The 27,562-nt window shown below is 46.6% G+C and overlaps 2 protein-coding genes across 3 annotated transcripts in view; both read right to left on the reverse strand.

Annotated features, from left to right (window-relative positions):
• Positions 1 to 20,748, reverse strand: part of GCN1 (GCN1 activator of EIF2AK4) — a 58,281-nt gene extending 37,533 nt beyond the window's left edge. For both annotated transcript variants that reach the window (XM_042910975.1, XM_042910974.1), the window contains exons 1-15: positions 20,711 to 20,748; positions 15,734 to 15,836; positions 11,793 to 11,856; positions 11,150 to 11,281; positions 10,528 to 10,636; positions 6,540 to 6,638; positions 6,319 to 6,453; positions 5,382 to 5,450; positions 5,157 to 5,265; positions 4,615 to 4,689; positions 3,894 to 4,022; positions 3,316 to 3,366; positions 2,932 to 3,030; positions 2,539 to 2,712; positions 856 to 1,008 (exon numbers count right to left, since the gene is read on the reverse strand). In XM_042910975.1, the coding sequence (XP_042766909.1) occupies positions 856 to 1,008; positions 2,539 to 2,712; positions 2,932 to 3,030; positions 3,316 to 3,366; positions 3,894 to 4,022; positions 4,615 to 4,689; positions 5,157 to 5,265; positions 5,382 to 5,450; positions 6,319 to 6,453; positions 6,540 to 6,638; positions 10,528 to 10,636; positions 11,150 to 11,281; positions 11,793 to 11,856; positions 15,734 to 15,836; positions 20,711 to 20,728 (1,519 nt within the window). In that variant the 5' untranslated portion in view covers positions 20,729 to 20,748. The remainder of the gene's footprint in view (positions 1 to 855; positions 1,009 to 2,538; positions 2,713 to 2,931; positions 3,031 to 3,315; positions 3,367 to 3,893; positions 4,023 to 4,614; positions 4,690 to 5,156; positions 5,266 to 5,381; positions 5,451 to 6,318; positions 6,454 to 6,539; positions 6,639 to 10,527; positions 10,637 to 11,149; positions 11,282 to 11,792; positions 11,857 to 15,733; positions 15,837 to 20,710) is intronic.
• Positions 20,749 to 23,171: 2,423 nt separating this feature from the next.
• On the reverse strand, positions 23,172 to 27,337 carry RPLP0 (ribosomal protein lateral stalk subunit P0). The gene is made up of 8 exons (XM_042911049.1): positions 27,268 to 27,337; positions 26,877 to 26,978; positions 25,733 to 25,908; positions 25,533 to 25,620; positions 25,263 to 25,409; positions 24,976 to 25,161; positions 23,977 to 24,117; positions 23,172 to 23,401 (listed from the first exon to the last, which is right to left on the reverse strand). The coding sequence occupies exons 2-8, from the start codon at positions 26,928 to 26,930 to the stop codon at positions 23,240 to 23,242; spliced, it is 954 nt and encodes a 317-aa protein (XP_042766983.1). The 5' UTR covers positions 26,931 to 26,978; positions 27,268 to 27,337; the 3' UTR covers positions 23,172 to 23,239.
• Positions 27,338 to 27,562: the final 225 nt, after the last annotated feature.

Here is a 27,562-nt window from a genome sequence, read left to right on the forward strand (position 1 = left end):
GCTGAAACACTTGTTCACACATCGTGCTCTCCCTGGCTGAGGCTGATCTGAACTCACACCCTTCCAGCTGGTGAAATCCTTCCTTCAGAACCCTAGTCCAAAGGCTCCTTTGTGAAGCCTTTCCTGACAGCCAGCACCTAAACCAAAAGGAATCCCTTCTTCAAAACTGCTTTACTGCCACATTTTACCTCAAACAACGGACATACTTTTGCATCTCCTCTCACTAGAGTAAAGCAGCTTAAAATTTGTGGAATCGCGGTCATGTTTATCTCTGCCTTCCTGCCAAGGCAGCGCAGAGTTCTGGAATTTACACAGACGGCACCCAATGGTATAGAAGAGCTGAACTCCATTTCTAACCACAGGAATAAGTTCACATATGTCTGCAGCCAGAGTAGGACATGCACTAAAGCAAGCATGGAATACCAGGAAGCCACAAAAAGAAAGAGAAAGCTCTTTTGGTTGTGCCAATTTGGAATCTTTTCCAAGGCATATTCAGTATCTTCAGTAGAAGAAGACTGGCTAGGGGGAAGCTTTTCAAGGTACACTCTAAAAAAGTCCCACTATACTAAACCCAGGTCAGTCTGGACATTATATACAAACCCTGTCCCAGAGCACTTGAGCAAAAGTGCAAAGGAGGACAGTGACAAGAGTCACTGGCCGTATTCCCATCTCCTGGTGTGACCCTAAGATTCATCCCTGCACACATCCCTAGTGTGACCCTGAGGCATCCCTGTGGCTGCCCAGTGTGGTGGTGACCAAGCTGATCCTGTGAAATCCTAAACATCAAGACACTCCTCCCAAGGACTGTGAATGAGGCGTCATCTGCTACCATCCTGGACAAGCTTAGACCCTTACCAGCCTGCGAGTCAGCCACCGAAAGCTTCGAGAGCAGCAAGGCTGCAGCCACCCCTTCAGTGACTGTGGGAACCTGAGTGCTCTGGGAGGCTGCCTTCTCCACTGTCTGGATGAGCAAAGGCAGTAAGTCCAGGGCCTGTAATAGTGTGTCACCTGTGGAGAGAGGACCAGCACTTTACAAAACTCCTTGTCAGGGGTGACAAGATTACTCAAGAAAGGAATTATCCACTGAGGTCTGAAATGCTAAAGCCCTTCAGTTACCCTGTTAAATGCTGTGAAGTAGGGGAACTAGAAGTAAACCCAACAACCACAATGTTAGAGCTAGAAGGATCATTGCAAATCCAATAGTTCAGTTATCCGTTTGATGGGTAAGGAAAGAGACGGAGACAGGTTAAGTAAGTTGCCCAAGGGCACATAGCTGGTCGGAGGAGAGCCAGGGCCTATCGCAAACCTAGCAATTTCTTTCTGGGGCTCTTCCCCTACACCAGACAAGCTCACGACCCAAATTCCAAAACCAGAACCAACCTATTGACCTATTAACTAAACCCACTTCATTAAAATTAAAAAAAAAATTTTTTTAAGTAGAATTGTTAAAAAGTACAGCTAAACCGATGTTTTCTTAACTATTAAAGCGTTATATAAGAACATTCTACAATAAAACACATATTTCATTTGGATGAGGTCATGCATTTAAATCTAAAAAAATGTTTATTTTAATGGCTTCTTTTATATTATGTGTACTTTAAAAGTGGCAAGTAGAAACAGCTCAAGCTGAAGAGACTAGTTTAAACCAAGTCTCTGCTATCTAGAACTCAATCTAAATCAAGATTGGTCAATGCAGCAAAACTGTAAACTGACATAGAGAGTACAGGCCCTGTAGACAAGGGACACCCTTCTGTGGAGTCTCCTAGACATTTCTTTAAACACAGCTCATCACAAGCGTAAGCTTTTTAAAAAAACAAATACTAGCCTGGGGTGCCTGGGTGACTTAGTAGGTTGAGCATCCCACTCCCGATTTTGGCTCAGATCATGATCCCAGGGTCATGGGAGTGAGCCCTGTGTCAGGCTCTGCACTGAGTGGGAAGCCTGCTTAAAATTCTCTCTCTCTCTCCCTCTGCCCCCCTCCCCAGCTCATGTCCTCTCTCTATAAAAATTAAAAAGAAAAAAATTTAAAAGAAGTATAGCCTATACAAGAGGTAGAAATTAACACTAGAGATTTCTACCTTGGAAATCAAGGAGATCACAGATCCTATGCAGATTGGAAAGTTTCCCCCAGCTTTGCCTGGGAAAGAGGTAGATGCCCATGCCCAAATGACAGGTTTGTCAGCCCTGAAGAAAGGGCAGTGCTTGCTTTCCAGTAAGTCCAACGTAAAGTATCCATGAAGTTGGACTTTTTCAATCAGCCAACTCACAATCCCTTGCCCATGATTTCAGATAATATAGTGACAGGTTCTAGTCCTGGGTCCTCTCTGAATGAAGCTTTGTAACTTGAAGGTGTGATATGGGAGAGAAGTCAAAGTCTGCTGTGAAGACTGGGCACTGATCCAGGCTTTGTGGATGATTAAGCCCGAGGCTCCCAGAGGCTCAAAGAAGTGGTGCAAAGTAAGCTGGACTGAATGAGAAAGCTGGGGACGGTGACAATGCCCAGAAGACTCGGTCACCCCTGCAGGGGAGGCATCTCACCTCGGAAGCAGGCCAGCATGCACTGCAGGTAGGCATGCCGCACTGCAGAGGTGGAGGTTTTAAGGCTGAAGGCTTTCTTGAACCATTCGGTGAGCTTCTTGGGCACTTCCGTGGTGAACCGGTTACACCAGAGAGCCAGGACAGAGACAGCGTGCACCAAGGTGCCTTCATGAACTAGGGCAAGAAGCAGAAATCCAGTCAGTTCAGCATCTCAGGCCCATGTCCAATCGCTGCCACCAGCACCCGAAAGCAAGCAAGGGTACGAGGGGGAGGAAGCCGTGATGCTTCAGGGGAGGTCTGCCTTCAGAAGGGGTTCATGGCAGGCAGCTCTGGCTTTGAAAACCGGAGTCAAGAGGGGATCCAGACTGCATCCTTACCATGCTGCACAGTTACCTTCTTGCTGGAGGAACGGAATGAACAGCTCAGCCACAGTCCCATTCAGGACTTGACTAGAAGGCCCAGACACCACGTGATGACTGACACTCCCGATCCCTGTAAGGCAGGGGATTTCCTGCTCAGCACAAAACCACAAACACAGGAGTCTTCCTGCTGCTGCCCACTTCCCTAGCGGCCATGCCTCTCCCCTGGCCATTAGTGCCTTTCCCTCAATCCCCCCTCCAGATGACCTGCCTTTTAGGGAAGCCAGGCCTCCCTCTCGCTAGACCCAAACAAGTCCCACCTGCCACACAGGCAGGCAGCAGAGTCCTGGAAGCCAGGCTGCGATGTCCAGGATTATCAGAGGAGTCAAGATCCAATGACAGACCCGCCTTACTATACCTGAGAGGACGCTGATCTTCTGGGCTACAATGGTCAGTTTTCCCTCCGAGCCTGAGAGGAGAGACAGCAAAGATTCAAACTCCACGTCTGCCACGTTTCCCATGGGGGTGACTAATGTGGTCATGTGTGTGACACCAAGAGACAGCTTCTGATTCCAGAAATAGACTTTCTATTGTGAAGCTGGGTTTATAACATTTCCTAGACTTTTTCCTGATTAGAACAGTAGTTTTGCTCTTACAGAAAATTTGAGAAACAAAAAATATAAAGGAAAGCATTTAAAACTCACCCACATGCCCAATACCCAAAGACGTTATGAACATTCTGGGGTATTTCCCTCTAGTGTTTCCCTTTATGCATACGATAATGTCTACGCTTAAAAAAAAAAAAAAAAAAAAAAAAAGAGATCGCCCCCATCTACACTGCCCTGTGCATGCTTATGTTCACTTCCCATGTCTCATTCTACTGAGAGCCTTCTCCTGGCCACACGGCCTTGACATAAGCAGACTCAGAGCCCCAAGTCCCAGGCAGGTTCCGGCCCCACAGGTCAGCCATTCTCATGGCCAGGAAGGCTTACTCACCACCAAGGATAGCAAACAGGTGCCTGGTCAGGGCTTCTGTCGCAGAAGAGTCACTGCACTGGCGAGCCAGGTTCCGCAGTGCCAGCACAGCCTCATCCATCAGGCGGGGACTGTTGGACTTGAGCTGACCTGGACACAGAGAGCTGCAGCTCAGAAAGTGCTGAGAGCTGAGGATCCAAGCTTTCATCTTTGTCTTTCCATGTTCCTAATTCTTCCATCCATGAGCTCGGTGTTCTCGTTATAAAGAAGCTCGGGGCACCTGGGTAGCTCAGTGGGTTAAGTGTCCAACTTTGGCTCAAATCACGATCTCACGGTTTGTGAGTTCAAGCCCAACATTGGGCTCTGTGCTGACAGCTTGGAGCCTGGAGCCTGCTTCGGATTCTCTGCCTCCCTCTCTCTCTGCCCCTCCCCTGCTCACATTCTTTCTCTCTCTCCCTCTCCCCCTCTCAAATAAACAAACATTAAAAGAGTATCAAGAAAGAAATTTTGCAAATGTAATTTCTTTCTTTCTTAAGATTTTAAAGTAATTTCTACACCCAACATGGGTATCAAACTCACAACCCTGACATTAGGAGCTGCACACTCTGAGCCAGCCAGGCGTCCCAAATGTGATTTATTTCTAGACTGAGCTGTCCCTGCCCTTTTTCCTAAAATAATTGGGAAAATACATCCAAAACCCCAGGTGCCATCCCAGGGGCTGGAGAGGGGTCAGGATACTCACTAGCCAGTCCTTTCACGATGTCCAGGGCATACTGGCTGAGATCAAGAGTCACTGACGCCAGCAGACTGGAGATAGCTAAGGAGGACAGAAAATACACACCATGTCTATATTAGGTATAAATGTCTACTTCTGCCCTAGTCCCCAGCCAATGCGCCGCACCAAAGCAACCATTCTTCATCTCCATAAAGTCATGTGAGTGGTCACACCTTTGCCCCTATAGTTTCAAGTGCCACCTCCACAACAAGTTCAAACTGTCTAGAGCAGAGGTTCTTCACCTGAATGGTTTCCAGAAGGTTCTTGGACCTCTAAAATTGTTTGCAGTATTCCAGGCCGATATACTTTTGTACGTCCTTTTAGCAAGAGGGCCCAGGACTTTCCACATATTCTCAAAAGGGTCCCTGATCTCTCTCCCAAGGTCCCGATGAGGTAAACAGTGAATACATCCTTCACCCCATCCCCACCACTTCTGCGGCCAGGCACCAGAGATGCAGCTCATCAGGCAACCCAGCTCCCTCCCACCATCCTGTCTGGCAGAGACCTACTTTCAATAACATTCTCTGGACTTCTCAGTAAGGACTTCTGTATGGTGGGCAGTATCAGATCCTTAAATTCCGAGTGAGACATGTATCGGAGCAGAGGGGCACAGTTATCCTACAAAGAGAGTCAGGCACCCAGACTTCATGGGAACAGACCAAGAATACAGGACGCTCTGAATAAGAATTTAAATGGGATTTAGCTTGTCCAGGTAAGGTCTACTTCTCACTCACCAATAGATACTTCTGAGGCTTTACTTTGCTCATCAGGATGTTCTTCATATAAAAATCCAATAGGGCACTCTACAGAGTACAAAGACTGGTCAGACCAATATTCTGAGTATCTCATCACTGGCCTTAAAGATCCCTTTTGTGGGAGTGCCTCTAAAAACTACAAATCCATAAAAAATAAAATACATACATGCATACATGAATAAATAAAATACAAATCAGTGCCTAAATTTCAGCATCACATACGGAGGGCTCATTGATCATACCATTCATCATTTTAAAACCTTCCACAGCTTTCCAGAGCTGCTAGGATCCAGTCCAAAGTCCTTGGCCTGGCTCCCAGGCTGCCTGCTGACCTGCGGCTACCACTCACACCTCTCCAACCCCACTCACTTCCTCTGCCTGGCTTTCTCTGCCCAAAATACCCCTCCTCACCTCCTGACCTTGCTAACACCTATTCACCCTTTAAGTTTCTTCAATAGAGCTGTACCCGTGACCCATGCCCTGTCAGGTGCCCCAACATAGAGTATTACTGCTTCCTGGCCCTTTCCTTTGTAGCTCTTATCACAGATATAATCAGACGGCCTGTCTGTCTGATGGCAGACTCCTCACACTCAGTTCCCCAGAAGCAGGGATCACACCTCCCTGGATCCCTGCTGCAACCCCAACAGCTGGCTCAGTGCTTGGCACATAGCAACTGCTCAGCTGTGGGAGACTAAATCATTACATGAACAGGCAAATTATCATCCCAATAACTATGCCAGGATTCACCCCAAGCCAAAGCTGGAGGGAAAACTTTGCGAGCTCCTCAAACTTCATATATCAGGGAGAAAGGACAGAGTCTCATAGGAGAAAACCAACAGGCTTCAGAGAAGGCCAGGGGCTGGGGCCACAAGGACCAGATAAGATCCCCCTCCTCACTTCCAGTGAGTCCACCTGCCTTGTGCCGGTTGACCACATCCATCTCCTTGTGGCTTGTGCAAAACTGCACCAGCAGCCCCAGCATGCCTGCATAGTTCTGGTTGGGTTCCAGGCTGAGAATGGCTGACAAGTACTGCTCCACCAGCCCGGGGTTCTGAAGAGGAAAGTATAAAGCAGGTGTGCCACATGGTGGAGGGTGGCACAGAAGCAGTGTGCACCACCCACTATGCCTCCCATCACCTCTTTCCACAGCTTGCTGAGCTTCTTCACAGCACCATCGACGGCGTGCCTGTGGGAGCCACCCAGCACCTCCAACAGGAGCAGGCACTGCACCTCGACCTGTCAGGGCCGGGACAGGTTCGAGTCAGGACATGAAACGTGAGTGGAGGCCCCCTGACCCTCACCGCCTGCCCAAGACCTTCATCGGGCCCGCTCAACTCCAGCGAGAGCCTCTTTCCTCCCCCACCCCCCAAATGGCCCTGTCCCAGAATTACATCTGTTCACTCGAACACGCCATTAATAAGTGTTGAGCACCTAGGAGTCAGACAATGAAAACACACAGAGAAAAGAGACAGACATGGTCCCTATTTTCATGCACTTTAGAGTCCAGAGAGAGAAAAAGATACTACAAAATAAACACACAAGAATATATAATTCCAGTGAGGTAAGTCTCATGCAGGAAAAGGATAAGCATCCTGTTTCATATCTGCCTTGACTTTTCCTTCATTAATTCCACAAATACTTACTGAATACTGACTAAAGGGCAGGCACGATGCTGGGCACTTTGGATATGGAAGTGAAGACCGACAGGATGATCCCAGACTGTGGAGCTCACTGTCCAACCCAGAGTGAAACACATAATAGGTGCTCAACTAAAAAACCTCAGAGACTTTATGTGCCACAAACACCCATCACTGGTGAGCAGTCTGAATTACTACCCTAACAAAAAGCATGTGCTTAAGAAGTCGGCTGTACTCCATTTGCACACGCACAAAACAACAGGTGCATGAGGTTCTTCAAAGGCCTACTAATGGTCATTTTTGTTGTTTACTGTCTCTTACTATAAAAAAAACAGTAAACAACAAAAATGGCCACCAACAGAGGATTAGTTATATATACTGCCATACCTCCACACAGAGGATCAGTAAACAGTCATAAAGAATGATAAATTCTTGGGGCAACTGAGTGGCTCAGTCAGTTGAGCGTCAGACTCTTGATTTCAGCTCAGGTTATATCATGATTCGTGGGTTCAAGCCCCACATCGGGCTCCATGCTGTCAGCATGGAGCCTGCTTGGGATTCTTTCTCTCTCTCTCTCTCTGCCCCTCCCCCACTTATGCACACACGTGTGCTCTCTCTCAAAGTAAATAAATAAACATTTAAAAAAAGAAAGAGGGGCGCCTGGGTGGCTCAGTCGGTTGAGCGTCCGACTTCACTCGGGTCACGATCTCACGGTCCGTGAGTTCGAGCCCCGCCTCAGGCTCTGTGCTGACAGCTCAGAGCCTGGAGCCTGCTTCCGATTCTGTGTCTCCCTCTCTCTCTGGCCCTCCCCCCGTTCATGCTCTGTCTCTCTCTGTCTCAAAAATAAATGAAAATGTTAAAAAAAAATAAAAAGAAAAATAAAAAAGAAAAAAAGAAAGAGAGGGGCACCGGGGTGGCTCAGTCGGTTAAGCATCCGACTTCAGCTCAGGTTATGATCTCGTGGTTGGTGAGTTCGAGCCCCGTGTGAGGATCTGTGCTGACAGCCCAGAGCTTGGAGTTTGCTTTGGATTCTTTGTCTCCCTCTCTCTCTGCCCCTCCCCAGCTTATGCTCTCTCTCCAAAATAAATAAATAAACATTTTTAGAAAATAATAAATAAACAGAAAAACAAAAAAACCTCTTTATATGCTATGCTGGAACAAATTCTAAATCTGCTTAGAGAAAAAAACAAGGTGAAAGAAAAAAGTATGTTCAGTATGCTACTATGTAAGAAACCCTGTTCAGCAGTATATACGGAGAATGTATCTACACACATAAGGAATTAGTAATAGATGGACCCAGGTGGCTAGGGAGGGAAACTGGTGTAGCCTTCTATGTCTGTCCCATTTTGAATTTTTTTTTTTTTTTAATTAGAATAGCTTTTTAAGCTTGCTGACACCACATTCAGAACTATATTGCTGTTCCTCTCCTGAGAATATTCTAACCCCTGATCTGGGCATGATTTGTTCCTTCATATCCTTCAGGTCTCTGCTCATATGATGCCTCCTTTGAAGCCTCCTCCCACTGTCACCCTGCACCACACTCTTTCCTTCTTCCTACTGCTGTGTGACCTTCGTCTTACCATTTCTTAGCAGACCTGTGTGGCATCTACCTCCTCCACAAGAGTGTAAGCTCCATGAGGGCAAGGTCCTCTTTCCTGTTCCCAGCTCTTACTGCAGCTCCTAGAGAAACTGAATGAACTACGATCTATGTGTATGGTTGACATCGGCAACGAGTAAAGGAAAAACCCAGATTCGAGACACGGGAAAAATAAACACGGTCTCATGCTCCTGATGCATTCTGTCCCACAAAGACAACACTCCAGAGTTGACCCCTGCCACTCGTTAACACACAAATATACTTACCTACCTGGGATAATAAGAAATCACTGGAGATAAGCCAAGGAGGGAGCCCCTGGTAAAGCATCTTAAAAAGATGATTTTGGTAGCAATGAAACCCACACTCTGAAGGGGGTCCAATTCCACTATCCATTACGTATCAGGTTTCAGTGTTCTTACCCTTCAGGCAGTCACTGATGGCCACTCCATAGTCATCCCCAGAGGATTGCTGGGTAAGCTCCCAGGGACGAGCTCATCAATGTGTCTTATTAAAAAGCTGCTTCAGGGGCGCCTGGGTGGCTCAGTCGGTTGAGCGACCGACTTCAGCTCAGGTCATGATCTCACAGTCCATGAGTTCGAGCCCCGCGTCGGGCTCTGTGCTGATAGCTCAGAGCCTGGAGCCTGCTTCGGATTCTGTGTCTCCCTCTCTCTCTGACCCTCCCTCGTTCATGCTCTCTCTCTGTCTCAAAAATAAATAAACATTAAAAAAAAAAAAAAAAAAAAAAAAAAAAAAAAAAAAAAAAAAAAAAAAAAAAAAAAAAAAAAAAAAAAAAAAAAAAAATAAAAAGCTGCTTCAGGGAGAGGTGCTACAGTTTTCCAATGCCTCTCATTTACCTGCACAGCCCTCTGTAACGTTCCACAGCCCTTTCACACCTCGTCTTGAGCCCCTCTTCACGACAACTCATGGAGGTGGATGGGGTAGGTGGCACTTTTCCCCATTTTGCAGAAATGGGAAACAGATTCAGAGGTTACATATATGGCCAAATGTCATGGCTGAGAATCAGAACCATACCTCGGGTTCCTTTTGTTTTTTTTTAAAGTTTATCTATTTTGAGACAGAGAGACAGCACAAGTGGGCGAGCAGCATAAGCAAGGGAGGGGCAGAGAGAGGGAGAAAGAGAATCACAAGCAGGCTCCACGCTGTCAGCACACAGAGCCCAACACAGGGCTTGAACCCACAAACCATGAGATCATGACCTGAACTGAAATTAAGAGTTAGATGCTTAACCAACTGAGCCACCCAGACGGCCCTAGGGCTCCTTTTCAATGAACCATAAGACCATTCCTCTTGCCCTCCATTAAGCATATCTAGATGTTCAAAAGAACCTCCCAATCTGGCCTATTGGGCCACCTCTGGTTAGCAGACATGTTGAAAGGCAAGGCAGAGAAGGTGGAAGAAGCAGGCACAGAACAGGTGGAGAGAATTAAAAGATCAAAACACATGGCAAGAATTCTGTTCCATTAGCCAGTTCGACACTGAAATCCAAACACAGGGAAAGGAATGATTAGCCAGAAAAAAATAATAATAATAATTTACATTACTGCATTTTCTAATTTACTTGCTTTCTCACTGTCTTCCCTGCTCTGGCCTGTCATGTCCTCCACGTATGCCCTGAAGGCAGGAATTGCCCATCAGTGTATTCCCAGAGCCTAGCACCATGCCTGACAGAGAAGCTCAAACACATGTGATGGACAGACGGATGTTATTATGTTGTACTCACGTCCATCCACTAGCATCACACATTCGTGACAATTCAGAATGCTTGGTCACCAGCACCAAGAAGAGCACTTGGCCAGAGAAGGTGCTTCAACATGTCCCAACTCTGCGCAGAGAGCTGACTGCCACTACTGCAAAGACCCATGGAACCTACCAGTTTGTTCCAGATGTCTCCTTGACGCTTGGCTCTCGAAGGAAAGGCAATGCGCACCAGTAGGCAGGTCCAGGACAGGGCCAGCAAGGCAGCAGAGCCGCTACTCTTACTGCAGGGGGCAGGGAGGCGAAGGATGAGTGCAGAGCAGGAGCTTCCACCTTGGGGACAAATGCTGACCGCAAGGCCCTGCCTGGCATATAGGACCCTCCCTTGACCTACACCTGGAGAGAACTTGAAACTGTTTCCTCATAAATCATCTGTAACAACTCAGGACAAGGAATGCAGAACTCAGCAGCCAAACTCCCACCTCTTAGCACTCAACAACCATAAAAACAAAAAAGATGCTTTCCCCTATTCAAACAGTGTCCAGTGGGCATTTGGTTTCCCTTCAAAATGGCCTTGCTTCCACTGGTTTCCCAACCCTCTTCCTCAGGAAAGCCGTTTGTCCACTGAGCCTGACATCCTGGCTCCTCCCTCCACACAGCAGGCAGACTGCTGGCACCAGACTTTCAGAGAGGAAAGACAGACATGCTCACACCTGCTCCACACAGGTCATCTGCACCAGCTTCTCCCGAATAGGACCCCGCCAAGCCCTGGTAGGCCACACATTTTATCTCTTTACCTGGGGACACCAGCTTTGGAGCCAATGCCTGAAGACTGCAGAGAGTGCAGAAGGTTCTTAGCAGTGGCTTCTGGCTGTGCCTCAGCCAACTGCTGGATGGCAGTCTGCAGGGCCCTGCGGGAGGCTGCATCTCTAGAGGAACGAATGAAGTGGAAAGGTGAACACTGGGCGCAAGGGCAGGGCAGCTTAGGCCAAGCGCTGGTCTTTCTCAGGAAAATTGGATTGTACTATATATTCCAGTGGATCACAGATGATGGGATTAGGAAATAACCAGAGAAATCCACCTCCTCCTGGAATTCTGGAAGCAGCTAACAAGAGCAAATGAGCCATCAGAGCTGTAAGGGCAACACCAACATTTATGGACCACTTACTACGGACCTCAAACCAGGCCAAGTGCTTTTACACGCATGACTGTTTATGGCGTACAGATTCATGACATGGCAGGCACTGTCCCAGGAGCTTTACACTTACTAATTACCACCTATGTGGTAAACAACAGCACAATCCCCATTCTGCAGATGAAGAAAACGGAGGCACAGAGAGGCTAAGGTGACACCTCTCCAAAGCCCAGCCTCTAACCGCTGTCCTGTACCACCTCTCTGCACAAAGGGCTGGAGGCACAGGGTCTTCAGTAGGGACTCACCTGTACCGGTGTAGAGTCAGGCAGAATAATTTGCAGAGCCCTTTCACTGCTCCCTCTGGCAGATCTGAAACCAAAGATCACACACAAATTAATCAGTAGAAACTACTTCATGAGCCCCTGCTTGAGCCAGGCATTCTGCCAGACATAATCTCTACTCACTGGACACTTCCCATAAGTTGGAGATAGAATTCCCTGGAGGAAACAACAGCAAAATCGTACTCCAGAAAAACACCTGGTATAGAAAGGCTGTCCAGCGGACATGTGTTAAAGGAATGAAACTAAGACGATGTTGGTGGCCTCAAAATCTAACATGCTGGCAAGTGACACTTCTGGGGCACTGGGACTATTCTGCTTCTTGACCTAGGTGCTGGTTACACAGGTAGTCAAATTTGTGAATATTCGGCAGGCTGTTCGCTTATGATACATGAACTCTTCTTTATATAGTTTCTAATAAATAGTTTTTAAAAATAGGACAAAGTTTGGGGCACCTGGGTGGCTCAGTCAGTTAAGTGTCCGACTTTGGCTCAGATCATGATCTTGCGGTTCGTGAGTCCAAGCCCCGCATCAGGCTTGTTGCTGTCAGCATGGAGCCTGCTTGGGATTCTCCCCCTCTCTCTCTGCCCCATCCCACCCTAAGTGCACGCGTGCACTCTCTCTCTCAAAATAAGTAAATAAACTTTAAAAACTTAAGTAAATAAACAAATAAAAATAGGACAAAAATTAAAGTATTCTGAGGGATCTGAAAAAGGCAGAGCAGTTCTAACTAGAGTGGCTTCCAAGTTTCTAAGGATACACAAGCTTGGCCTAATAGATTCATAGGCTACGCAAAAATGGAAAGAAAGGGATGTACATGCTGAGTGGTGTTAACATGAGCAAAAGTGCAGGGGCAAGAATGCATGAAGCCCATCAGGACACATGATGAGGAAGAAGAGAAGTAGTAACACCCAGGACTTAATCAGCACTCACAAGGTGCTAGGCCCTGCTCCAAGCACTGACACACAGTAAGTCATTTAATCCCTGCAAGATACTTGTATTACTGAGGTCACTTTAAGATAAAGGAATGTTGGGGTGCCTGGGTGGCTCAGTTAAGCTTCTGACTGTTGATTTCAGCTTAGGTCATGATCCCACGGTTTATGTGATCAAGCCCAGTGGGCTACTTGGGACTCTCTTTCTCTCTCTGCCCCTCCCCTGCTCATGCACATGTGCATGCTCTTTCTCTCTCAAAATAAACTTAAAAAAAAAAAAAAAAGATAAACATGAGTCAGAGAAAGATAAATATCATATGATTTCACTCATTATGTGGAATTTAAGAAACGAAACAGATGAACATAGAGGAGAAAAAAAAGAGAGAGGTAAACCATAAAACAGACTCTTAACTACAGAGAACAAACTGAGGATTACCAGAGGGGAGGTGGGTGAGGATGGGTAAATGGGTGATGGAGAGTAAGAAGGGCACTTGTAGTGATGAGCACCGGGTACTGTATATAAGTGATGAATCACGAAATTCTACATCTGAAACTAGCATTACACTGTATGTTAACTGGAATTTAAATAAAAACTTGCCACTAAAAAACTATATACAGGCCAGCCGAGTGAAAGAGAAACTTTGGTTGTAGCAACAGGGGTCAGTAATGGAAAACCAATCTGTGGCCGGTTCTGCATGCTAGATTGAAGCGTGCAGATGAAAGGGAGAGGGTATGACTGGGGGAATGTAAGCCACAGTGTAAGGCCAACTCCAGCGGGAGACACCAACAGCCAAAGGCTGGCACAGCACTTCATACTTCAGGTACTGAAATGAATGCAGGAGGGGCAGGGACCTTGTCCCCACAGGACCCTAAACACTGTATTGATCCCCTGGACTTGGGGCAATTTCAGTGACCAAAGGAAAGAATGACTAGGGCCAGAAACAGGTTGTGGCTGAGAGCTAACATACACTGGGTGCTTACCAGAGCCAGGCATGGTGTTAAGGACTGTCCACACACGTTCTCATTTACTCCTCGCACTAACCCTGTGAGGAAGGCAATACTGCCATCTCCATACTCAAAGCAAGGAAACTGGTTCAGGCAAGTTAAGTAATTTGAACCAGGTCACAGAGACTGAAAGTGGCAGAGCCATGGCTAGAACACAGCCCGTCTGACCTGAGCTGAGCCCTTCATCACGGACGGCTGTACTAGAGGTTTGTGACTAGAACGAGCAGGCACAGTAGATACTCCATCAGCGAGTCTCAGGGTGCAAGTACACAGAGGCAGGATTGAGGAAAGCTTCAGAGAGGCCTCAGGGCCCCACGGGCTGAGCCATGCTGACCATCTGCAACCAGCACTAGACAGCTTTGAGAAAGTCCTCAACTCCCAGCCCGGCAGAAAATACCTTTCCCCACCTTTGGTTAACTCACTTGGTTATCTGTTTCCCTAACAAGAGGAGAGGCGAGAATGATTATCACTACCCAATAGCTCCTCCTTAGACTTAGAAAATTAAAAAATTGAGAACTAATGATTTCTTGAAGAGTAGACAACTTCCCACCATCAGCTTGCACATCAAAAGCGACTAAACTTCTTATAAGTATCATTCACCCTGAACAGAAGAACTTCAGGGTGGCTGAACAGTAAAATCATCCTGCAAAGGTCCTGAGTAGTTCATGAACTTCACCCAAACATGTCCAACGCTTTACCCCATCAAATGGGAAAAGGGCAGTATTCAGCAATTACATAGCAGAAGGCTCAGATGCTATGGCTGGGAAGGCATGTACAGCTGGTACCTTGTCACATGGCAGCCTTTTCTAACCATAATCCTGTTGAGAAAAGTTTCCAGGAAGACTTCTGAAGGTGCCATAAAACTCATACATTAAAGTGTTAACTAAGATGAGAATCTCTTAGAAGCTCACAAACAGGAATGTACTTAATTTACACGCAACTTTAATAAGCTTGGGTAGGTCACCAGGCAACCGTAGGTCAGAAGCAGCAAATGAGCACATTGCTGAAGCAGGCTCTTCACTAACAAGAAGTGAAAGCTGAGGGGAAGGGAGACCCAACTCGACACAGCCATGATTCTCAGACTTCAGCGAATCTAAGAATCACCCAAAGGGCTTATTAATACGCAGATGCTGGGCTCCACCTCCCCCACCCCCACGCCCACCCGGTCTCTGAATCTGAGTTTCTGCGACAGAGCTGAGAATCTGTATGTATCTCAAACAAGTTCTGACATAATGCTGATGCTGCTGGTCCAGGGACCACTTGGGAGAACCAATGCTACACAGTGAAAACACAACAAAAGGTAATTTAAAAGCTAATGAAGATTTATTGGATGAAAGCAAACTTTTTTTTTTTTAACGTCAGTATAGTTAACATACAGTGTTATATGAAGGCAAACTTGTCTGACACATCCCAGTAGGTTGCAGGGAAAGCCCTCAGTTATGGTACAGAATCAGGATAACTATAGGTGCTCAATATTTCCCAAAATGTGTTCCCCAGACCCTGAACTGGTTTTCGGCAAAAGAGAGGTGCAAGGAAAACACAGGGTTAACGAAAGCTTCATAAAGTTAAAGCCCCTTCCCAGAATATGCTGTGAAACTCCCAGAGGGAAGCAGAAAATGTGGCCAATCACCTGTTACCACCTTGCTGACTTCCACGGAACACAGACTGGTGCCCCAAGTCGTAAAGAAAATGTTTTTGCACCTAGTAAACTGCCTAATATTGTTGGTATCTTTTAGAAATATTTCCAATCAAAATGGCTAAAACTGTAACAAATCTCTGGTACCTAAATGGATCAACTCTCCACTAACCCAATGTTTCAGTGAAGGTTTCAGCGCACAGTACGGCAAGCAAATACGGCAAGTGAAGGCAGAAGGTGCTGCAAGGGAAAGAGGCAGCCATGGTTCTAAACAGAGAGTACAGTTTACTTTGAAATGGAATCATCTCTCGGTCACATGGATGGAAAATAAATACCTTTTCCAGCAACACACTTCCCCAGTTCACCGAGGATTTCTCTCCGTTCCTTCACACTGGCTGTTGTCACCTTCCCCGCAAAACGCTTTAGTGTCTCAGAAACCTGTAAAGACCAAACCCACAGAGAAAATTTCAGCAAACTACAAAACAATGAGAGTGTGTGTGTGTGTGTGTGTGTGTGTGCGCGCGCGCGCGCACGTGCGCACATGCGCGCTAGGGAAGCAGGTGCAGAATTCAGTGAAGCTCTAACCAAGGTTTCTCAACCTCCACAATGCTGACATTCAGAGCTGGATAATTCTTTGCTGTGGAGCCATCTTCGTATGCTGTAGGATTCTGAATGGTGTTCTTGACCTCTACCCCCCGAAATGCCAATAACAGCATTCCACTCCTCCTGCCTCAGCTGACAATCCGAACTGTCTCCAGACATTGTCGAATGTCTCCTCGAGGGCAAAATCATTCCCCAGTTGACATGTACTGTTTTAACCCAGCCAACTAGTCAATACTGATATCTTACTTAAATTTAGACAGGGGCGCCTGGGTGGCTCAGTCAGTTAAGCGTCCGACTTTGGCTCAGGTCATGATCTCGCAGTTTATGAACTTGATCTCCACATCGGGCTCTGTGCTGACAGCTCAGAGCACGGAGACTGCTGAGTATCTGTGTCTCCCTCTCTCTATGCCCCTCCCCAACTCATGCACATGTGCAAGCACGCTCTCTCTCTCAAAAATAAATAAACATTAAGAAAATAAATAAATAAAAAGAAAGAAATTTAGACAAAAAAAGGCAAGGCAAAAGGCCAAAACTTCAGGACAGAAAATACCCTTTCACAATTATGTAAATTCTGGTCAGGGCCCACCACATATCAGTGTCTTCCCTTTATATCAGCTCATGTTAACCTCCCACAAGGGGAATGTCAGTATCCTGGCAGGTCATTAGCAGAACATAAGCACAGTGGCTGAGGGGTAGAAGGTAAAGAGGCTGAATCCCAGCTCTGCCTCTTACCAGCTGTGGAAATTCTAGCACCTACCTCGTAGGACTTGTTAGAGGCTAAGGGAGGGAGCCTATGTAGAGCATTTACTCTCCTCTCAGCACAAGGTCAGCTACTACTGCCAACAAGCCTTTGAGGCAGGCATCAGTATCTCCACTTTACAAGTGATGAAGGAGCGGACTCCAAGAGGGGAAGCCATTGCTCAGACAGAGGTTGAGAGCCACAGCACCTGCATTTTTGAAACTAAACCTGAAACCGATAGGTCCATTAACCACTGCTAACCAGTCCCTAGCTTTCAACCACCATCCATGTTAGCACAGCTGCATCCTCTGCACTGGGTGGGGGCAGTTTGCAAATATTCCGGAAAATCTGCTCCTGAGCAATATTCTCCAAACTATAGAATGGACAAGTCATGGATACATGAGCACTAGAAAAGGCCATGGTAAGACCCAAGTAACTGACATACTGGTGCCCTCATCTTTTCCTTCTAAAGTTATTTCAGTGACAGGCCAGGTCTTACAAGTAACGTACATAGAAAAGGGTACATAGAGACCTTAATACATAGAGGCCTTATTAGTAAAATACATAGAAAAGGGTACATAGAGAAACAAAACAATGTTAAGTTTTTCTTATATTTAAACCCCTGATGTAATTCTACTGGCAATGAGTAAACTCATGCCAAGACTCTGTCTTCCACGGTTTTGTGATTGTTCCAAGTGATTGTTTTAATACTGTCTTTTTTTATAGTCATACATACAGATAATTAAAGAGTCAAAGTCATGTCAACCATACCTAAAAAAAAAAAAAAAAGGTCAAAGCCAAAGAATTCTGGGAAGTCTGCTAGAAAACCCAGTCCCTTGCCTTCTCTCCCCAAGAGCACCCTCTTTCACCAATTCTGGCTCATAATTTTGGCAGTTATCTCCATAATCTCTAAATAACTTGCTTGTACTACTACTATGGGATTTTTCCGTTTTATTGCCTTTTACAGTAGCTCTCTCTCCAACCTCACCACACACACTCCCCACTTCCCCAACATAATTCCTCAGTTTCATAATATTGGCCAGCTCAGTTGTCCGTGTTTACATTCAACCTCCATTTAATATACTGTGTTTATTATCCTACACAGCTTTATTAACCCTGGAGTTAATAAATGCCCTTTCCCACCTGACCTCAGTCTGCCTTGTTTTATCTGTCCTAATCGACAATTCAACCCCAAATTTTTTGCCACTTGTCTGCTTCTCACTTGATAAATTGTCTGCCTCTTTGGGCAGATCAGGTATTCTACCCAAGTCTATCTTCCTGAAGAAGTTATCTCTCAGAACTTGATGACCTGCCCCAATTTGGCAGTTGGTCCTCTATACTTGGGATATAGTGTCTCACCCTGAAAATGTACTCTTTCTTGTGTTTAGATGGAGCACATCCCCCATTTTGTGAAATCCTTGCACATCTGAAAATGTTCTAGCTTCACACCTGAATTAAGTTTATTTGGATACAGAATACTAGGTTGAAATCATTTTCCCTCAGGATTCTGAAGACATTTCTCGCTGAGCTCCAGCTTTCAGTGCTGCTATAAAGTCCAATGCCATTCTGATTTTTGATCCTTTGTGTGAGACTTGACTTTTCCCTCTGCAAATTTCTAGGATCTTCTCTTTGTGTCTAAGGTTCTAAAATTTCACACCAATGTTCTTTGTTGTGAGTCTATTTTCATCCACTGTGCTCAGCATTTTTGATCTGGAAACACACCCTCCAGTTCAGGGCAAGTTTCTTGAATTACTCTGTGGATGATTTCCTTGGATACTGAACCTCCTACTCTAGTCCTCACAGTGATCCTGTTTCACACTCTCCAGAGGAAAAAAAAAAGGCCAGACTTTTGCCAAGGTTGAGAAAGACAGCTGGGGATCTGACTGCATCTGAGAAAAGCTCTCAACCAATCCTAATTTCACCCCTCCCACTCACCCTCACTTCCAGAGGTCAGTTAATACCACCAGCTCCCATCTGCCAGAGATTCTGCCATGTGAATCAGGTTGCTTCTTAGCTTTCCCAACTGTCAGTTTGGGATTCATTTTCCCTGGGTCTACTAAATCCTTCCCATCCAGCACTTTAGAGTTTCTAAAAGTTTGCTGCTGTTGTCTGCTCTCCATTCTCCCAATCCTTGTGGGAGTACTTTTTCAAAACCTTTTAATAGTTTAAGGGGTGCCTGGATGGCTCAGTCAGTTGAGCGTCCGACTTCGGCTCAGGTCATGATCTCATGGTTTGTTGAGTTCAAACCCCACACCCAGCTCACTCCTATCAGTGCAGAGCCCGCTTTGAATTCTCTGACGCACACTCTCTCTCTCTCTTTCCTGGCCCCACCCCTGCTCACACTCTCTCTCTCTCTCTCAAAAATAAACATTTAATAAATAAATAAAACCTTTTACCAGTTTTAGTAAGGGTTGAGGGGACAACAAAAATAGATGCATAAATACAACCCACTCTCTACCTAGAATTCCCACACAGCTGTCTTTCCAGGTTAATATTAAATCCTTGGCTATAGTTTCTCTCACAAATATGAACGAACTTTTTAGGTTCAAAGCTCTTCTTTCTCTAAATCAGAAAATGAATGTTGCCCACTTGATACCCCATCAGAAAACTGAAGAAGTGCACACCAAGATATTTCACAGATGTTTTTTGTTGGTGTGACCAGATGAAAACAGCTGCAAAGTCCACAGGTTTCTCTTGAGTGGCATTGTCCAATATAGAACTTTCTGTGATGATGGAAACAGTTCTTCTGCACTGCCCAACACAGTGGCCACCAGCCACATGTGGCTACCCACACACTGAAACGTGGCTAGTGCAACTGAAGAACTAAATTTTTTATCGCATTTACTTTTAACTAACTAGCCATTAAATATCCGCATGGCTAGTGGCTACCGTACTGAACACACAGCTCTAGAGAGATGTTTTTGTACTTGAGCATTAATGCTAAATATTCAGTATGTGTCCCCTAACCTCTTCCAAAATACCGAGGAGACTAAGTTTTTCTTTCCAGGATTCTGTGTAACACAACTCTAAACTAATTACCAGCCCCTTGCACAGGAGATTCTCAATACACAACTTGCCAGTGTTCAGGGTAAGTGCTCTCACTCTCTGGCCTCAGGGCCTCCATATCAAAATCAGTTAGTCTCCTTCCCCTAGAGATTCAAATAAGCCAAGCTGTCCTTTAGACATCTGTTTTTCCTATATTATTCCCTTTTTCACTCTATAACTACCAACAAAGCTAAAAGGAAAGAAAAAGTTTTCCCCAGTCCTTCCCTGAACTACAAGGCACTCACAGGTGAAAAACACACAAGGATGACAAGGTTCTTCCAAGGTAGTAACAGTTCTCTTACTTTCGACCCTGGACCTAATAACAACCAACGTATAAGGTGCCCTACTTTATGTCACTGAATCCTCACAACAAGCCTCTACCATAGGTATGACTTTAGTCCCATTTCACAGACGAAAAGACTGAGACCTGGCGGAGTTAAGTAACTTGCCCAGCGTCTCGTGGTAATCGAGCTGGGACTCAAATTCGGTTCTGTATAAATCCAAAGGCTATGCTCGAAGTCTCTGCACAAAGTTGGTGCTCGAGAAACATCTGCTGAATGTAAAGTTTAAGGAGTCTGCGCTGGCCGGTGCTCACTGTTGGAGCGCTCTGGGAAATGCGGCAAAGACTAGTAAAGGTGAACTTCTGCAACTCCAGGCTCGGGGAGGGCCCCGCCGGACAACCGCTGCCGAAGCCCAGGCCGGAGCCCCGGACTCCTCCAGCCTGGGGTCGGTCTGCGCCGCGCGGGCCGGGCCGGACCAGGAGCCGCGAGGGGCCGACCGGAGGCTGCCCCGGGGCCGCGCCCTCCGCAGCCACCGCCCCCCCACCCCCCGGTACTCCTAGGCTAGTGACAAGGGCGGTCCGGCCCGGCGGCCGCCGTCCACACCCAGCCGCTGGCCGCGTTGGCCCCGCAGCCTACCGCCTCACCTGCGTGTCCGCCGCCATCCTGCCGGCGCTGACTCCGGAACCGCTTCCGGAGCGCTTCCGGGTCACAGCGCGGGCCCACGCGGCAGGGCGAGGCCAGGCTCCCGTTGGGGCCGGGCCTGGCGCCCCCGGGCGGGAAGGCGGCCGCTGCATCCCTGAAGGGGAAGCGGGGAGCGAGATCCAGAGCCGGTGCCCGTGCCGGGAAGGTCGAGGCCTCTTTCCCGAAGGCCTGCTCCTCAGCCCCGGGGCCTTCTCAGCCTGGCCTCGTGGGAAACTAGGGCCTTTGAGGGTGTGTAAGGCGGTGAGGCCTCCAACCCCCTTCAAGTCGGCAGGTCCTGCCTCGACTCCCCAACGTGGGTCTTTATCCAGTAAAGACCACACTCTTTGAAGAAAGTTTCCTAAATGGCAGAACTGAACTAGGTAAAAGTGAGACAGCGAACTAGTATCCTGAGTTTGTAACCCAGTGGCGGACAATGTAGGAGTTAGTAAACACTGTAGATCTGACTGCCAGGGAAGTATTCAGGAGATGTGAGGCACCCGCCCAGGGTGAACCTGGTTCCAGGCTGGGAGCCAAAGGAAAGGCCACAGGGTGGGTGGGATACTGAAGGTAGGAACAGGGCCTCATGGTCCACGGGGCGTTTTCTAAATTTTCCGTGTAGATTGGCCAACTCTAATACAGTTTAGTGAATGGGGTCTGCCCGGTTTAGTTGTTGGCCCTCTATTAGCCTATTATCAGTAATGGCTTTCAAACTTTAAAATACGTTTACATCATGATCCAGTACAGATTGGTAACGAGGATTTGTATGGTGGATTTGTAACCTACCCTTTCAGCGATCATGTTTTATCTCTTTAGACACTACCTACTCATCATGAATTGGATCGCCACCTAGTTTGAAAAACACTGCCAGTGGGGCACCTGGGTGGCTCAGTCAGTTGGGCAACCAACTTTGGCTCAGGTCATGATCTTGCAGTCCGAGTTCGAGCCCCGCATCGGGCTCTGTGCTGACACCTCAGAGCCTGGAGCCTGTTTCAGATTCTGTGTCTCCGTCTCTCTCTGACCCTCCCCCGTTCATGCTGTCTCAAAAATAAATAAACATTAAAAAAAAAAAATTTTTTTTGAAAAAACACTGCCAGTATCTCAACGGACACTACACCTACTGAAAGTTATCTTAGAGGCACCCAGGCTAGTGGCCAGAAATAAGGATTCTGGTATAAAAAGTTAGGGGTGCTTGGCTGGCCCTGTTGGTGGAGCGTTAAGACTCCTGACCTCAAGTTGTGACTTTTGAGACCCAAGCTGGGTGTAAAGATTACTTAATAAAATCTTGGAGGGGCACCTGAATGGCTCAGTCACTTGAGTGTCTGACTTGAGCTCAGGTCATGATCTCTCAGTTCACGAGTTCGAGCCCCACATGGGGCTCTCTGGCAGCTGAGCCTGGAGCTTGTTTTGAATTGTGTCTCCCTCTCTGCCCTTACCCCACTCGTGCTCTCTTCCTCAAAAATAAATATTCTTAAAAAATAAAAAGTAAAATAAAACCTTGGGGCACCTGGGTGACTTAGTTAAGTGTCTGACTTCAGCTCAGGCCATGATCTCACAGTTCAGGACTTTGGGCCCCATGTCAGGACTTGGGATTCTCTGCCCCCTCTGTTCATGAGCTCTCTCAAAATAAACTTTATTTAAAAAATAAAATAAAATTGGGAATGCAAGCTGGTGCAGCCACTCTGGAAAACAGTATGGAGGTTCCTCAAAAAACTAAAAATTGTACTACCCTATGACCCAGCAATTGCACGACTAGGTATTTATCCAATGGATACAGGTGTGCTGTTTTGAAGGGACACGTGCACCCCAACGTTTACAGCAGCACTATCAACAATAGCCAAAGTATGGAAGGAGCCCAAGTGTCCATCGATGGATGAATGGATAAAGATGTGGTATATATATATATCTATATGTATATACACACACACACACACACACACACACACACACACACACACACACACACACACAGTGGAGTATTACTCAGCAATCAAAAGAATGAAATCTTGCTATTTGCAACTATATGGATGGAACTGGATGGTATTATGCTAAGTGAAATTAGAGAAAGACAAATATCATATGACTTCACTCATAGGAAGACTTTTTAAGAGACAAAACAGATGAACATAAGGAAAGGGAAACAAAAATAAAAACAGGGAGGGGGACAACACATGAGACTCATAAATAGGGAACCAAACAGAAGGTTACTGGAGGGGGTGTGGGGGGGGGGGGGGATGGGCTAAATGGGTAAGGGGCATCAAGGAATCTACTCCTGAAATCATTGTTGCACTATACACTAATTTGGATGTAAATTAAAAAAATAAAATGTCACCACCTTCAAATAAAGCTCTACTATTTACCATGGCTCTAGTTTCTAGTATACAGCACTGTGAACCTCAAAATGCACAAAATGGAAGAGTCCAGAGACAAATTTTGAGAAGCCTTTATTTCCTTGTTTCACAAATAAAGCTGGCTGAATTGGTTGCTTTTGGTGATTAGTCAAAGAGACCAAATCCCATATCCTCATCTGATTCCTCCGACTCTTCCTTTGCTTCAACCTTGGCTGGGGCTGCAGCAGCAGCAGGTGCAGCAGTGGTGGCAGCGGCCACGGGGGCAGCAGCCACAAATGCAGATGGATCAGCCAAGAAGGCCTTGACCTGAAGCAAGGGGAAAAGTTCATGATCAAAATGGTCATCCACAATCCCTACTACCCACAACCCCTCAGTTCTAGTTAAATGGCCAGTAACTTCTAAGCCATTGAAACCTTCCCTGGAAGTGATCAAGCAAGACAGCTTGGCTATGGCCTGGTGAGTTTAGGCCCAGCCCTTAGCCCTCAACTAACTAGCCCTTCTTTGGGTCTCTAAAGTCAAGGATACACCTCCGCTGCCCCCCAACTTCTTAAGTATACTCTTAAAAAAAATGTATCTGCTTTGGGGGTGCCTGGGTGCTCATTCAGTTAAGCATCTGACCTCGGCTTAGGTCATGTTTTGTGAATTCGAGCCCCACACTGAGTGAACTCAAGCCCTGCTTCAGGTGAGCCCCATTTCTCCCTCTCTGCCCCTCGTGAGATTCTCTCCCTCTCTCTCTGCCCTTTGCTCACGTACGCCCTCTCTCTCTCAAAAAAAAAAAAAAAAAAGGTATCTGCTTTCTAAAATACAATTAAAGCACAACTCAGCAGACCATCGTCCATTTACCCTCCATTAGGCCCCCTGTGGTCCTAGTGGGTTTTTACCTTTTCAGCAAGTGGAAAGGTATAATCAGTCTCCACAGACAAAGCCAGGACCCGCTTATATCCATTGATGATAGAATGGGGCACTGATGCAACAGTCGGGTAACCTATCTGCAGACATACACTGGCAACATTGCGAACACCCTATGGAGGGAGAGAAAAAATTACATTTCAAGGGAGATATCTTATAGACAAGACCATGAGGTCCAAGCAAAGTTCAACAGCAGACAAAACTTGCTAAGTCAGCATCTTCGCTTCACACAGACACTTCACCTCGTACTAAATGCTTCTGGCAGGACAATTCAGATCCAGTCACTTACAAATGCTTTTACCCCTATTCCCAACATGAGTATTTCCTATACCATAATGAAGGCATTTACTTAAAAAGTCACCATTTTGTGAAAATCTGAACAGTTAAGATAAGCATTCAACTGTTACAAAAAAATGTTGAGCCAATTCCACCTTAATTTCATCCACTAGTGAGATCTCCAAGCAAACAGATAATGGTATATATAATTCCAGTTTTTCATTTGTCCAAAAAAAAAAAAAAAAAAAAGGGAATTCCATCTTCCTTTCACCTTATTCATCAATTAAAAAAATATTTTAATGGCAAAAACTAAGCAAGATGTTTCCACAAAAAGTCAGTCCTTCCCAAACAGGATACTAGCAACACGTGTATTACACTGCCCTCATTTTTCTCATTTCTCCTTTGACTCATGACTCTATGCAAAATCTCATGACTTATTGCAGACCCTAGAATTATGGTCCTCACTCTGCGACCAGTGCTGTTAGATGGCTTTATACTCATTAATTCACCGAATCCTTCAATAATCTTGTATTATTATTGCTGGTCTACAGATGAGGAAACTGAAGTATACAAAGTATCTGTCTCTGGTTACACAGCCAGTTGCAGCTACATAACCAGTTTGACAAGAAGCTTCAGACTGCAGCTGAAGCTCTCAACCATTAATGTACCAAGGGCCTGACATGGACAGCATGTACCTCCAGGAAGCGAGAATGCAGGGTCTCCTCTGTGATGTCAAGCACTTCAGGGTTGTAGATGCTGCCATTGTCAAACACCTGCTGGATGATCAGCCCAAAGGAGAAGGGGGAGATGTTCAGCATGTTCAACAGTGTGGCTTCGCTGGCTCCCACTTTGTCTCCAGTCTTAATCAGCTGCACATCACTCTGAAGAACAAGGTAGGATTAGCAGTTAACACCTAGACAACCAGCAGGTCCACAGCAACCAAGCCCCCACTTACTTGCACTAGCAAGCCAAGCCCACTCACCAGGATTTCAATGGTGCCCCTGGAGATCTTAGTGGTGATGCCTAAAGCCTGGAAGAAGGAAGTCTTCTCGGGCCCCAGACCAGTGTTCTGGGCTGGCACAGTGACTTCACATGGGGCTATGGCACCAGCACGAGCAGCAGCTGGCACCTGAACGAAAACAGTAATGAGAAGTCTTCTCTCCACAAATACAAGTTGACTACGGTCAATTTTGCTTTCAAGGAGCCAAAATTAACGGCAAGATCTCTTTAGCCAACCCGATTCTCCCCTTACCTTATTAGCCAGCAGCATGTCCCTGATCTCAGTGAGGTCCTCCTTGGTGAACACAAAGCCCACATTCCCCCGGATATGAGGCAACAGTCTGCAAAGAGAAGTTTACAGAAAACCGTCACCTTTCAGCACCATCCTTCTCCAGGGAAAAGGAGAAGGGCACCGAGAAGGGAAGACAAAGATGACCAAATGAATTAACTGACTTCTCCAGAGCTGGGTTGTTCTCCAGATGCCCTCGGATGGCCTTGCGCATCATGGTGTTCTTGCCCATCAGCACGACAGCCTTCCCGCGGAGGGACATGCGGATCTGCTGCATCTGCTTGGAACCTACATTGTCTGCTCCCACAATGAAGCATTTTGGATAATCATCCAAAAGTTGCTATAAAAACAAGCCAGAAACGAACGATGTTTAGCAGGAGGAAAAGAGGAAAAATAGCAAGAGAAACCAAATCCCACAATCACGGACTTCCATCTCCCTTCCTTCCTTCTATGCTTTCGAAACGATTCAGAAACTGGGACAATTTCTTCCACCAGGAGCCACCTGAGTTGTAAAACTGACAGATTTGTCAATCTGTACCCTGAATATGTACAGTGAAGATTAAGTCTCTATATTCAATCCCCAAATTTTTTTGTAGCATTCATTTTTAATTTTTCCCCAGTTATGAGGCATGTTTCTATCCATTAAATGGCTGCATCAACAGAAAAAAACATTCCAAATAAGATTAGGCTCGCAGCATTTTAAACAAGACAAAACAAATACAACAAAACGTCACTTGCATAATCTAGGTTGTAGATGTGATTCCTAGACAATTCTTTTAAGTTCTCTGTATGTCTGAAAACTTCCAAGATTAACAGGGGAGACTAGATTAAGCTCCACAAGGCAGCCTAATGCACAACAGCATGGTCTGGGTTTCTGGGAAGACCCACCTCAAGAGCACCCAATAGAACACATCTGCAAGATATCTGGTATCTTGGCTGACAAGACCTAAATATGCAACAAGTTGCCACTTTATAATGAGTTATTCATTGCCTCATTGGTTACAAAATGGAGGCAGAAGCACAAAACCACGATGAGTGCTATTTGTAAGCCAGACAGACCAGAATATGAATGCTGTCATCTTAGGAGCCTATTAACCTGCCTGAACCCGTTTATCTGAAAAAAGGGGGGGGGGGGTTGGGGAGGGCGGGTAGATCTCCACAAACTATGGAAATTAAATGAGACTTTCCTAAAATGGTCATTTAGTAGCTGGCACCAAGGCAGTGCTCAGCATATGACAGCTGATCGTCCCTATTAGTGCCCAAGGCCCAAGCGGCATAATGCGCGATCGCGACCCACCCCGCACTTACGATGATCTTAAGGAAGTAGTTGGACTTCCAGGTCGCCCTGTCTTCCCTGGGCATCACGGCGGTGCGTCAGGGATTGCCACGCAGGGTTTAAAGACGATGTCACTGAGGAAACAGAGGAGCTCAGGCAACCCTCCGCCCCGACACCCATCCCCATGGCCCAGCCAGACTCCAAACACAAGGCCTACGCAGGGCAGGCCACGCGTGAGCGCCCGCCAGCCCGAGCTGGTGCTGCCGCCGCCATCACCGTCGCCACCCCTCGGGGAGCGCAAGCCACCTCCAAGGCCCCAGCCCGGACAGGCCCGGACCCTGTCCCCCACCAGGATCCCACAAACACCCCCCATCCTTCCTTCCCGCCCCCGGTGGCCGACACTACCCCAGAACCCATACGAACCTCTCACGAGGACGCCTGGAAAGAGGAGGGGCGTGCGCCGGCGCACACCTTTTATATGTGAATGAAGCGGCCAATCAGAAGACGCGGACAACGTCCCCGGCTATTGGCTGGTGCCGCCGCCCGTCTGGTGACGCACAACTAGTGTAGATCGGCATTGGATGATATTGCTGCCACTCCAGCCAAAGGAAAGCCTTCTTTAAATAAAGTGGTTAAGAAAGGTGCTGCCGGGTGTCCGGAGGCGCTCTGTCAAAGCGGCTGCCCTCTGCTGGGCTGGAGCTGCTTGTGTGTGGGAACT

The sequence above is a fragment of the Panthera leo genome, chromosome D3 (genome assembly GCF_018350215.1).
Source record: "Panthera leo isolate Ple1 chromosome D3, P.leo_Ple1_pat1.1, whole genome shotgun sequence".
Taxonomy (NCBI): Eukaryota; Metazoa; Chordata; class Mammalia; order Carnivora; family Felidae; genus Panthera; species Panthera leo.

What these genes read in the sequence shown, in the direction of transcription:
- RPLP0 (XM_042911049.1), bottom strand. Translation starts at nt 26,930, where the DNA reads ATGCCCAGGGAAGACAGGGCGACCTGGAAGTCCAACTACTTCCTTAAG. An exon ending in ACTACTTCCTTAAGATCATC is followed by an intron (nt 25,909 to 26,876) that starts GTAAGTGCGGGG and finishes TTGTTTTTATAG; the next exon opens with CAACTTTTGGATGATTATCC. An exon ending in CCTTTCCACTTGCTGAAAAG is followed by an intron (nt 23,402 to 23,976) that starts GTAAAAACCCAC and finishes CCCTTGCTTCAG; the next exon opens with GTCAAGGCCTTCTTGGCTGA.